General features: G+C 46.5%; 1 protein-coding gene across 1 annotated transcript in view; it reads right to left on the bottom strand.

Annotated features, from left to right (window-relative positions):
* LAPTM4B (lysosomal protein transmembrane 4 beta) overlaps positions 1 to 9,365 on the bottom strand; it is a 61,967-nt gene extending 52,602 nt beyond the window's left edge. The window contains exon 1 of the mRNA XM_037381147.1: positions 9,165 to 9,365. Coding sequence (XP_037237044.1) covers positions 9,165 to 9,260 — 96 coding nt within the window. The 5' untranslated portion in view covers positions 9,261 to 9,365. The remainder of the gene's footprint in view (positions 1 to 9,164) is intronic.
* Between the last annotated feature and the right edge of the window lie 3,675 nt (positions 9,366 to 13,040).

Consider the following 13,040-nt stretch of genomic DNA (forward strand, 5'->3'; position numbering starts at 1 on the left):
TGTGTGACTTCTCAAAGCCTGTTTGTGCCTGCTACCTGAAACACTGCACTGGGATAGGGAGAGTGTCAGTCAGATCACAAGTAGCAATTAAGTTTTTATGTTCTTTAATCTGGAGAAGGCAAGGTAGAGTCTGCAATTCTTGTTGCTTATTTTTCTGTATTACTCATGAGAAGTCAAAGAATGATCCAGACAGGCTCAGACCAGCACGCTACAGAGTGCGTATTCTAGAGAGCATAAAATAGAAAGCCGCATTAAATATTTTAATCAGACTATATATATAATTTCAACTTTGGTTATTATAATGACACTAAGCACGGAACTTCAAAGGCTATGCTGATTAAATTGATATAGGAAGTCCAGCATAATTTATCAGCACTCTTCTATACAAATGACTCACTCAACTACTGTCTACTGCCAGGCTTTTAACAGCCCTAAAACTCAAACCACAGGAGATCTGTTATTAATGAAACATGGTAATGACAAAATTAAAAAAAAAAATAGATGGACAGACTGTGCAGGATGCACACTAGAGGTTTCTGCCTCCCTAGAGATAGAGTTTAATTTGTTATACTTAATCTTAGTCTTTCCATGGTTTAAGGAAATAGGATATTTGTATGCAAATCTATCAGTGGATTCTTTGTTACTTTTACATTGTATTTAAATACAGTTGAACTCATATCTGAGCAAAGTCCTGAAAATGATTGCTAAGGTCTTCTGCCCGGCCCTAGGGAAATACAATCATATACCCATGTTCAAGGTAAAACATTGCCAGATCAACTCAGAATTTCCACTAAAGCACACCTTGGTTCAGGATGCTGCGGAGAGCTAGCCAAGAATGGTATGCATTAAAACCTTATTAGAAAAAGGGTTGCTCGATGGGTCAGTTGGGATTTGTTTGGTTTCTGCATTTGTCCTTTACTTCCAAAACCTGATTTTTGAGTCTTGCGGGTGGCTATGAAAGGTTGAGGGCAGACCTGCTAAAGTGTCACTGTTGATGTGAGTCGTGGCAGCTGCCATGAGTCTGAAGCTTGGTGTGGACTTGTGACAGGGGCTGGGCCAGTGAACGTGGCTGTAACTGAGCACCCAGGCTGGACTGCCCAAGGCAGCTGGCCCTGGCCAGCAGCTAGTGTGCCTTACCCACACCAGCCCGTGACTCTGTGCTCAAACTCACCTCTAGCCTCTTTGGACATGTGTTACTGCACTGGTGAGAGGAGTGTACCCCAACTTTTGGCAGCAGACTACATATGCCCACTTAATTAAAAAAAAAACACAAACACAAAAAAGCAAAAAACAACAACCAAAAAAAAAACCAAACAAAGCACACCAAACCTTTGATCAATTATCGTTATGTAGTCACCACAGGCAATATGCATAGAAGACATACAAAAGGGACCGGACTGGGGCTGTCGGTAGTAAACTGCATCGTTGCATCACTCTGCAACCCAAGGCAGGGATTTAGTCATGCAAGGAAGAAATGGGCACACCACAAAGAATGGTACAGTACAGATAATTAGTAAAATAGTAAATAACATGATTACATGTATCTGATCTGTCTGGGTGCAGCTGTTTCACAGTTGGGAAATGCACCTCCGCAAGGTGAAAACCTCCCACAAACCTGTGTTTCTGCCAAAAGCATTTGTCCTGTCTGTTTTAAGTAGCTTAATATATCTCCTGACAGAGCAAAACCTCGCTCAGCACAAGCCAGCAATGAAATGGAAAACAGCCACAGCACTTTAAAAAGCTCTTCTAAGGCAGAGGACGAGGATGACATTAGTCAGAGCTTATTGCAGATATGCGAAAGAGAGCAGACCCACAGGAGGTCGAGGAACAGCGTGCTAGGCTCAAGTCCAGATTATTTCTTCAATGATGCCTTCCTGGCAGATTCTCTACTTCAGATCGACCAGGAGCACTCTCTCGCACCTTCAGCAATGAAGGTGGGTTTTCTCTTCCCGTTCTGCTCTTTGAAGATTTGCGGCTTTAACCCTCCAGCCCAGCTGCAGAAAATCCCGTGCGCATTTTCAAGTCTCACCACTTTAAACTTTCAGAGTTTTACAGTCAAAGCGTGAGCCCCACAATAAAACCTGAGCAAAAGAAAGCAATCAAGGAAATTAATTCCTGGCTATTTTGCAACATCCGTCCCATATGTCCAGGAATATATAAGACTAATTGCATTTTCACTGACGTCAGTCTAATCAACGATCAGTTTACAAAGCTTAATGTGTTCTCCTCTGGCTCACTAGGAGATACATATTAACCTTCAACAGAACTTCTAAATACATTTTACTTGATTACTGTAATACCTCCTCTCCTTTCTATAAATACATTCATGACTTTTTGTATAAAAACCAAATGTAATTACAGCATACTGGACCCTTAATATGTTTTTTTCCTTTAACAAGCATTTATGCAAACTTTGCTCCTATTACAACCAACCATCTGTTTTCTCACTGAAGGGAGACAACTGTCCCCTGTAATCCCACTGAATTTATTACCCAATTGAAGGCCTTTACTAGAAAAAAAAAAGAGTATTTTACAAAGGTTTGCATTTTCTGAATTGGTAACTGCATTGATTAGATGAGATAACTGTGTCATTATCCTGGACAACTGATGCAGATTATGAGCTATCATTGCAATGATTCATATACTCCGTGAAAACACCTAGTGTGGTATTTGGGGATAGAAGAAAAACTGCGTATGTAAGGGGATTAGAGTTTAAACGCATTTTCAGAAATCCTTGTGTTGTGTTACAGACTGATAAACAGTTCAGTAAATGCATGGACTGTCCAAAAGATGCTTGCAAGAAATTTTAACTCTCCAATGACTTAAAAAGTGTTTAAAACAAAAACAGTAATAAACACACTGACATATGACAGACTCCGGGGAGGACAGACAAAACACTGTTTCTGCTCCTCTTTGCAACATGGCAAACACACAAACCTGGCTATTTTCACTCAGAACAGAAAGCCCAGGTAACTTGGGATATGGTATACCGATGAATCCATCCTTTTTTCAGATAATCTTTCTGGCCTGTTCATGGATTGATTCTGTCACCCATAGGTGAGCGATTAGGGTCTTTGCAAGCTGTCTTATTGATTGTGTGATTTAATTTCCTCCCATATGGTACTTCATTCTGTAATCTAACTGAAGAGGGCCTGAAGCATGAACTGGAGAAAGCAGGTGGGATAAGGTCCTCCTGCATTGCAGAAACCAGCCTGGGTTTGTGAGTGGTGGGGAGAGGAGTCCTTTAAGGGGCTCTCTAGAAGCCGTTCTCAAAGCAATTAATAGTTATGTTATTTAATACTGTGTCTCTAGGTAAGCTACAATCAGAATGTAGTTATTGAGAAGGTCCTTCAAACGAGGTATATTTTGTTCATGCTAATGATCACTGCTGGTCTTTATTCTTTGCTCTATCATGTCTAAAATGCATAAATACATTTTGAATTTCTTAAGAAAACACCACGCAGGCCCTGAACAGATACCCATGTGCAGGATCAGTAATTTATTTCCTGCTGGTCTTGAAGAAGATAATGAAATGGATGTGATCCACTCCAAGAGCAAATACCCTGAACTTCCTTCTGATCCCAGTTTCAGTTGGATATTGACATGTACATCAATCATACAGGGGAGCTTTTAAAAGTGGGATGCATATTTTTCTTTATTCATAACAATAATTCCGAGTTTTCTCTCCACTCTCCTCAAGAGCAAGCATGTGCACAGGAAGCCTCTAATGAATTATTTGGGAATGTTACTGGCTTTTTTCAAGAGCTTGGCTTTCATTTTATGAAAAGAAGTACAGGCAATAGAAAAACTAATGATAATTTTACAGACACGGCATTTGGGACGTAAATATTTAGTCACTGCTACCAGTTTCACTACAAGAATTGGGAATCTCAAGTCATTTCAGATTATACCATGACTCTTTCACCTGCCAGCAGGTAAATCTCACTTGCTGCTGACACTACATCTCCTGCCAAGGGATAGGAATTAGGCATGTCATTGGCACCACCCAGCTCTTCCCCCGGAATATACTGCCCAGATCTGGGCCATGGAGGGGCAGCCACCTAGTGAACCCACAGAAAGCCCCATTCTGCACAGCTTCTTTCCCCACTGCCACCAGTACTGAATGGCGAAGGCAGCATTGCCTGCAGGACCAGCTGACCCAATGCCCCAGCTGTATCACACTGGCGTGACACAGGAAGCAACATCCCTGGCTGATATGAAGGAACAGAGCCTTCAATGAGCTGGCTGATGGATTATGACCATTCAAACAGACATAAAGTTGGGGCTCCTTTATTCTTAGTCCATTTCATTCCATATAAAAGCAAAGAAACCTAATTTTCTGGGTGAAACACAAGGCATCATGCATGTATTCATGCAAACTGGGATAACAAAGTTTCCAATTCCCTGTAACATCAGGCTTCTAATGGTGCAGTTTGCCCCTTTTCACAACTTCAGTTCTTTTTTCAGTTTCCAGAGTCACTTGATTCTCACAGGTTTGAAAATAATCAGTAACTCCATCTTTTCTTAGAATGTCTTTATTTCCCCTGAAAGGGCCTTTCCACCCTGTTCAAGGGATCACCACTCACACCTCCTTGCTGATGTGAACTGTTTCGGACAGCGTAAAGGTTGCAGGAGTGAGGACAGAGCAGCGTGGAAGGACCCCAGTGTAGGTACATTTTGTTTACGTGAGCAGTCAGTGCTGATCTCTAGTCCCTGCCAAGTAAGCCAAGGTTTCAGTAATCTTCTAAACTGGTATTTACACACATTGGCATACATGCTGTTCTGCATGGGGGCTTGGAAAAAAGACATGAAAATAAGCACGGCCCAGCCACAAAATACCTCAGTTCTCATTTTGACATCAGATCAAGTGCACTCCACTGATCTCAGCTGGGTTTTCAACCTGTAAATCAACGAAGACATAGCAAGTGGTGCTTTTTTTTTTTTGCTTTTTTTCTTTATGCTATAGAGAGGCCACCCCCAGTACATTTTTTCATCCATTAGGTTTCAATCCTTTCATTAAAAAAAAAAATGGCTGGGATTCAGAGTGAAATTATGCACTCTTTCAACGGTATATTCAGAAAAATCCTGAACTGAAATGTCACGACTAGCAATTCATGCTGAGCTTTCCACAAATAGCAGCTCAAATGTTGAAGCCACGCTGGCTAAAAACTTCAGCTCGCTCTATTTATGTTCTTACTGCACGTCCTTCGGAGGGACCCGAACAACTTGATAACTCGCTGTTATAAAAGGTTCTCAGCCTTCCATTAGTTTTTATTTTTAGCCCCTCTCTGCCAGCACCCCAGGGAGCACGGAGGGAGGGCAGTGGCTCCTCCCAGGGACCAGGGGACAGTGGGGAGGAGCAGCCCATGCCCAGGGCACTGCTGCAGCAAGGCAGGTAGCAGGCAGCACGGCACTGGGCACGCAGAGCTCAAAAATGAAAGCTCCTTCTTTTAATGCTTTCTTTCTCCTCAGTTGATGGCTCAAAGTTTCATCTCTCCATCTGAGCAAATAGGAAATAATTCCCGTTGTCCCAGATGCTGCCGGTGGAGCCTCGGAGTGTGCATAAACCCCGCTGCCACGTGTCGAGAGAATGGAAAATCCTTCCGTGACACTGTTACCACATCTGATGTTGTTCCTTTTCTGTGTTTTAGATAAAGAAAGTGGAGTCCGTTTCCTCAGGAAGAAGACACGCTGTGTTTATAAATGCTGTTACCATTGGGATGTTATTCTGACTCACCAGTCCTGACTGGGTCACTTGGAACTGACAAAAACGCCAGCTTTGCCCTGGACTCCAGCACCCAGGGGAGATCGTAACTGAAGCTGGCTCATTTCAGCAGTGTCACTGTCTTGAGCAGCATGCTGCTACAACTGTCTGGGACAAAACTAAGCTGCTGAAAGTGACTTTCTAATTTTCCTGAATTTTTTATTTTCAAAGTATGACATTTGTAAGACTTCTGTGCCCAAAAATGTTCCTGTTTTATCATTTGTGACCTCTAATTTCATATTATAATAGAGAGAAGTAAAAAGTCCGTGCCAGTGGGATAAAACCCAAAGATTAATAACCAGCTGAACCAAACTGGTCCTCAGGTTTCGAAATAAATGCTAGCCCCCAGCCAGCCACATTACTGCCATTTTAACCTTCAGCATAATGTTTGTATTCAACACGGCAGCAGCCCCTTTTAAGCTTTTCTCCCCCAAGGCAGCACACTAGTTCCTGAAGTGCAGGCTATTCTGCAACCTGATTAGATATTCTTTTCAGGAAATTTCCCCCGACTGCTTTACAAGTTACTTTTTATGTTGAAGTACCTCAGTGCTCTGTGATAGTACGTGTATTGTATTATATATATCCTATACTGCAATACCATGCAATGCTGTATTATATTATTCTAGATGCAGTACCTATGGCTCTACCACGAAGAAACTACTGAAACACAATAGCTATAGAAACATCAGCATTCTGAGATCCATTATGTTCTTAAAATAGAGCAAAGTTAAATATTTATTTCCCAGCTATTGATACTTTATGAAACCATTGCTAAGTGCACGTGGCTGCTGGGTCTGTTTTGGAAATTCACAGTGTTCCTTCCCCTTACCGATGCGGGAAAGCACTCTCATCATGCAGCCCTGATGACTCCACCTGCAGTCAGCTCCCCACTCTCCCCACTACTCGTAGGATCCCAAATATCCAATTAAAACATTAAAACTAAAGAGCTAAAATATCATTGCCAAGAAATACAGGACTTTTTGCACATTTACTCAGACATGAAGTTCTGCCTCCTAAAGTGATACTAACACAAAACGGGTTCAACGTGTGAAAATGTTATTTTAAAAGCCTGTCCATATTTTTAAGCTACTATTTTTCCTCCTTCAGAACCCTCTGCTACTGAATCATTGTATTCATATTCATAGAATTAATAAAACTTAAACCTCACAGACAGCAAGATATGAAAAGCAACAAGAAAACTATTCATTCTCTAGGGGGATGTTTTTTCCTCAAGTAATTTCCTGTAAAGCATAATGGCAAACAGTACACAGAACATATGCTGGCATGGTGAAAAATCAAAGGGGTTTTTGTTTGAACTTTATTTGAGGTAATGTTCATAGCTCATGGGGTTTGGAGTAATGCAACCACCCAAAATGCATGCAGAGAAAAAAAATTGCTACTAGGGCTGCATCTATTTTTATGTACTCAGTAGTACATGGTATCAAATCACAATTGTTCTTCTGAGGTAAAACAATGTTTTTGTATATGACTTTGTAAAACAAAGCTGTTTGCTCAAGCTATTTACTCAAGAGGCTACCCCTTCCTCACTTACTGCTTCCTAACTTTGTAAGCTAGCAAAAAGCTTTAGCGTTTATTTTCAACATGCATCTAATTTTCTATTCTTCATAGTTAACCTTAAAAATCTAAATAGTTGCCACAGATGAGAAAGCACAGAAAGAAATGTGCCCCTTGACATGTTATGGGTTATTGTCAGTCTGAAGTCATTCAGAAATCTGCCCTGAGAAATCTATGAAAGCAAAAGAAGCAAGGTAGGGAAAGGTGTAATGAATGAGGAAGTACCTGCTAGTTAGAAAAGAAAATTTATAAGTAGGTTTTGCAGAAAAATATTATGTGAAATGGGGGCACTGGTGTTTAGGTAACAATGCCTAAAGAGCTGTCGGGCTTTTCTTTGTATCTATGGCCAGCTGATGCACTTACTTCCCTCTTCCTCAAATATCTTTAGGTCCACTGAACAGCTAAAATATCCGTATCCCTGCCTCAGTGGAGCCAATGTGAAAAGGCTTCATTCAGCTGAAGGCAGGAGGAAATAACAAGCACCCTGGCAGAAACGTTCAAATGCTTTCAGGTCATATTAAAACTTACTGAAACTTCATTGCAGCCAGGCAAAGTGAGGCATATTTTTCAATACTGTCAGTATTTCAGATACCACAGGCTGTGGATATTGCATTTAACGGTATTTTATAAAACCAGGAGCAAGGAATGGCTCAACTAATGCACCATTTTCTCAGTGGAGAAATATGTATTTTAGGGGACGTAGAGCGTTTTATAAGATTTCTAGGACAGAAACGTCAGCCTAGCCTTTTTATTACGCTGATTGAATTTATTTAATGAGCTGCCCTACAATGGAGGCTAGCCCTACTTGCTTCTGAAGGGAATTTCAGCAGTTAGCAAATAAGCCCGGGTCTAATCTGCTTCCGTCTGCAATCATTTGAAAAATGATGCTTGGCAAACAGCTCTGCACGGCCTTGCCATCAGACACAGGCCGATTCCTCGCACCAAGAGGCAGGGCATACTGAGCAGGCTGAGAAGCGCATCTACAGAACCGACAGCGACCAACCAGCAATTTTTATTGCAAACCCTGCGACCGTGGCCAGAGCCGGCTCGGGGAAAGCTGCTTTTCCCGCAGTGCTACCCAAGGGATTGAGGGACAGGAGAGGAACCGGGGGCTTAGCGTGCCTCCCCCTCACCGCCTCCTTCCCCTGGCTGATATAACCGGGTGTCGAACAGCCCCTGGGGGCTGGCAGCAGGGTCAGTCCCTCACTCCCAAGCCACTGCCCTGACGAGGGACTTAAGTCTTTCTGGGACCTGATAGCAGCTGCCTGAAAGGCTTCAGCTCTCGCCAGGCAGCCCGAGATACTCCCGACAGTTACCTGCCCAGCGAGGAACAGCAGTGACGAGAACACCCGCCCGCTTCACGACGCGCCGACCAGACGTGCCCAGCCAGGGTTTCCCCCGCGGGGTCGGGGCAGCCCGGCGGGGGCAGCAGCGCCGCCCGGCCTGGGGGGCGCCCCTCGCCGCGGGGGCTTCACTCATCACATCTTCCGTCCCCCGAACGGCTTAGTGCTCGGGACCCTGGTGAGCCTGCCCGTGCTGCCCCCGCCCCCCCCCCCCCCGCCCCTAAGCACACACACGCTTCATTTCCCCCGTTTAAGCAGAGCCTGAACACCAGCCTCTGAGCCGGGGGGGCTGGGGCCGTTACGATGCTCACAGTAACGTGTCTCCCTGGGGGTTACCTCCAAAGCCCGCCCGGGCGGCAGGGGCAGCCTCGGCTGCTGCCGTGGGCATCCCCCCTCCGCGGGACAGCTGCCCCTGCAGCCGGTGCCGAGCGACCGGGCGGGGACACCCCCGGGGGGGCCGGGGGCAGCCGGCAGGCGCTTACCAGGTACCAGACGCCGAGAATGATGGTGCCGGTGCGGACATGGCAGCAGAGGCAGCAGCTGTTGGAGTAGAAGCGCGCCCAGGGCGAGCTCAGCATCTCCGCGGCTCCTCCGGGCCCCGCGCCGCTCCGCGCCTCTGGCCGCGCCGCTCCGCGGGGGCGGGGCCGGGCCGGGCCGCCCCTCCCGGCGGGCGGCACCGAGGGCGGAGGGACCCAGCCCGGCGGCGGAGGGGGCGTCCCCGCCGGTGTCCCGGGTGGCCGCTGCGCCGCTGCAGCCCGCCGTGCTCCTGCAGCCCCCGCCGTGCCCCCACCGGCACCAGCGCCCGCTGCCGGCTAGAGCAGCGCAGAGAGCGGAGCATCACCGCAGGGCGCGGAGGGGTTTGAAATACGCAGTGAGGGGATCAGTGAGCGGGCAGCCGGGCGCCCTTGGCGCGGGGAGGCGGCACAGCGCGGTCCCCCGGTGGCGGCGCCTACCCGCACAACCACGCACCGACCCACCCTCCTCGGGCACCGCCGCGCCTGGGGCTGGGGCCATGCGAGCCAAGCCGTGGCCGGGCTTGCTTAGCCAAGCTGCCATGTAGCTGGTCTAGCGGCCCTCGACAGGCGAACCAGAGGGGAAAAAACCTCCGTTCCACTGCAAAGAAAGATACTGTCGGGGGACATCACGGCACCCTTTGGAGTTGCCCCAAATTCTGAAGCCGTGAGGATTTAATTTCGTTCACACCGTCCTACCCACCCACGCCCGAAGTCGCTGCTGTCAGGGAGGCTGGAATTACCTTGTGTAACTGATACGCAAGATAACATTAACCTCATTGCCGCTACCTGTAGTTAACGCCCCGGTGGCGGTGGGGGAAGCAGCATTAGGAAGAAGGACCCAATGCTGCGTATTCCAGCACTGATGCAAGTGGAAGCTAAACTTCCCACCAAGCAGCCGACTTTTTCATATTTTATTGTTTGAGACTTGTATCGTTCTCTAGAGGAAATAGCAAAGAAAATTCTACCAGGAGACCTGTATGCCTAGCCTGACACTAACAATACTTCATTTACTGCCATCTGTCTTGGCTTCCTACTAAGTCCCACAATTTATCATCAAAATAAAACACTGAAAAGTACTCAAATGTTTCCCTATATGGTTGCTTTGGGGCTCTTCTTTATTTCATACGTACATCTGTACAGACCAGGAACTCCAAGGTAAAAGGAGGAGCATTTCTAACTATGCCTTATCCCAACTTGTAAAGTCACTATAGTAAACGAAATTAAAAAAAACTTTAAGTAGGAACCTCACATAACCTCTGTTCTTAGCTTGTCCTTATAAAACTGTCAGGGATTTTTTTCTTTGGGGGGGAGGGGACGGCGGGGGTGTGGGTGGTATGTGCATAAAGAGAAAAGCCACTTAACATCAAATTTATAATTTTGACTAGATTATATGCATAAACCAAGTACTGTGTTTTCAAGGTTCATAGTCAAATATGCCACTAACATTCTAGTAAATTTAAACATTCATACTGACAAAACAAAGAGACTAAAGGACAATCCCAAACAATGTTGTCTGGACTATCCCACTGGTAACCTTGAGATATCTTGTCCTTTAATACCAGAAATAAAGCAAATTAGAGACTAAACCCTTGTAGGTACACCTTATAAGTGTATGTGGAAGGTAAGAACATCTGCTTTATGAAGGTTATCTGACCAAGGACCTCAGCTTTTCAAAGCAAAGGGGATAATAAGTAAAGGAGGATGCAGTAGACAAGGACACACAGATGCAAATCTGGAGGACAAGGGACAAAGACAATGCCGAAGACCAAAAGTCTCTGGTTACTGATTGATGGGCCATTGAAGAGCTCCAGGCCCAGCTTTGGAGAGGGTCACCTGGACTTTGAAACTGATAAGAAAGGGCAAACAAGAGGAACATGAGGATTTAGGATATTTGAGGTGAACTCTGCAAAACTTAGGAAGGAATACTAGAGGAAGGGTATCAGGAAGGAGCAAAGGAGGAGACCAGACAGAAAGGGGTATTAAAGTGGTCAGTCATGTAAAGTACACTTGTCTGATGGAGTCCTGCACCTGATCACCCTCTCTTCTTATAAAACCTTTAACTGTCTCTCTGTGTAGCCTCACTCTCCACACAGCCTGCAAGGAGTAAATGCCAGCTGCTGGGAGGATTGGTGTGACTGAGGAGAGCAAGGGGCTCAGCACTGGTGGCTGGAGCGGGACCATGGGTCACAGCCCGTGTGCCTGGGGCTGGCTGCTGGCAGGGTGACAGTCTGTATCTGCCCCAAACCAGATGTGTGTGCTATTTGCTTGCAAATGTCAAGCTGGACCAGCTGGTCTGTACTTAGGGCTTCTTCTACATGTAGGACTGTAGGAGGCACAGCTGAAGGCAGCACCTTGCCTGTGGCCATCTGGGTAGCCATCCTCATCGGTGTCTTGTGCCTGCAAACAGGAAAGCAGCAGCCACATCCATCAGCCTGGGATGGGCACCAGCAGGCCCTGGGGCTGCTGGAAGCAGTAGCTGCTTATAACATCCCCCAGCACAGCTCTCATCTCTGTGAGGAGGGATGAACTGCATGTCTTCTTTTGCTTACAGTTTCCCATCAATGGCTTTAACCTGGATATCCTCAGAAGAAAAAGGAAGGAAAAATGAGAAGGTGAACTAATTACTTCAGAGCAGTCTCCTGTAAAATTATTAATTTCCATTCAAAAAGTATGATGGGGAAGATCAGGAAGCATCAGGCTTCATATCACACTCCTGATTTATGACCAGCTGTACTGCGTTTGCATGGCAAGATTTTAGTAGTGGGGGGCTACTGGGGTGGCTTCTGTGAGAAGCCACCAGAAGCTCCCCTGTGTCTGACAGAGCCAAAGCCAGCCGGCTATGAGATGGCCCCACTGCTGGCTGAGGCTGAGCCTATCAGTGATAGTGGTAGCACCTCTGGGACAATGTATTTAAGAAGAGGGGAAAAACCTGCAGCAGGATGGAGAAGGGAAACTATGTGAGAGCAACAGCCCTGCAGACACCCAGGTCAGTGCAGAAGAAGGGGCAGGAGGGGCTCCAGGCACTGGAGAAGTTTCCCTGCAGCCCATGGAGGTCCATGGTGGAGCAGATATCCACCCACAACCCTTGGAGAACCCCGCACCAGAGCAGGTAGATGCTCGAAGGAGGCTGTGACCCTGTGGGAAGCCTGTGCTGGAGCAGCTCCTGGCAGGGCCTGTGGCCCCATGGAAAGGAGCCCAGGCTGGGGCAGGTTTGCTGGCTGAGCTGTGACCCTGCAGGGGACCCAGCTGGAGCCGGCTGTGCCTGAAGGATGGCACCCCATGGGGGGACCCAACTGGAGCAGTTTGTGAAGAACTGCAGCCCGTGGGAAAGACTCATGTTGGAGAAGTCCATGGAGGACTGTCTCCCTTAGGAAGGATCTCACAGTGGAGAAGGGGAGGAGTGTGAGGAGCCTCCCCCTGAGGGGGAAGGAGTAGCAGAAAAGTGTGATGAACTGACTGCAACCCCCATTCCTCATCCCCCTGCACAGCTCAGGGGGAGGAGATAAAGAAAATCAGGAATGAAGCTGTGCCTGGGAAGAAGGGACAGGTGGGGGGAAATTGTTTTAAGATTTGGTTTTATTTCTCATTACCCTACTCTGATTTTGATTAGTAATAAACTAAATTAATTTCCCCAAGTCAAGTCTGCTTTGCCCATGGTGGTAACTGGTGAATGATCTCCCTGTCCTTCCCCTGACCCATGAGCCTTGCATTACATTTTCCCTCCCCTGTCTAGCTGAAAAGGGGGAGTTGACAGAGCAGCTTTATGGGTACCTGGCATCCAGCTGGGGTCAGGCCACCACATCAACTCTGGAAGTCCAGAGCAGTATAAATCGCAGGCAGAGT

This window comes from Falco rusticolus, chromosome 3, assembly GCF_015220075.1.
Source record: "Falco rusticolus isolate bFalRus1 chromosome 3, bFalRus1.pri, whole genome shotgun sequence".
Lineage (NCBI taxonomy): Eukaryota > Metazoa > Chordata > Aves > Falconiformes > Falconidae > Falco > Falco rusticolus.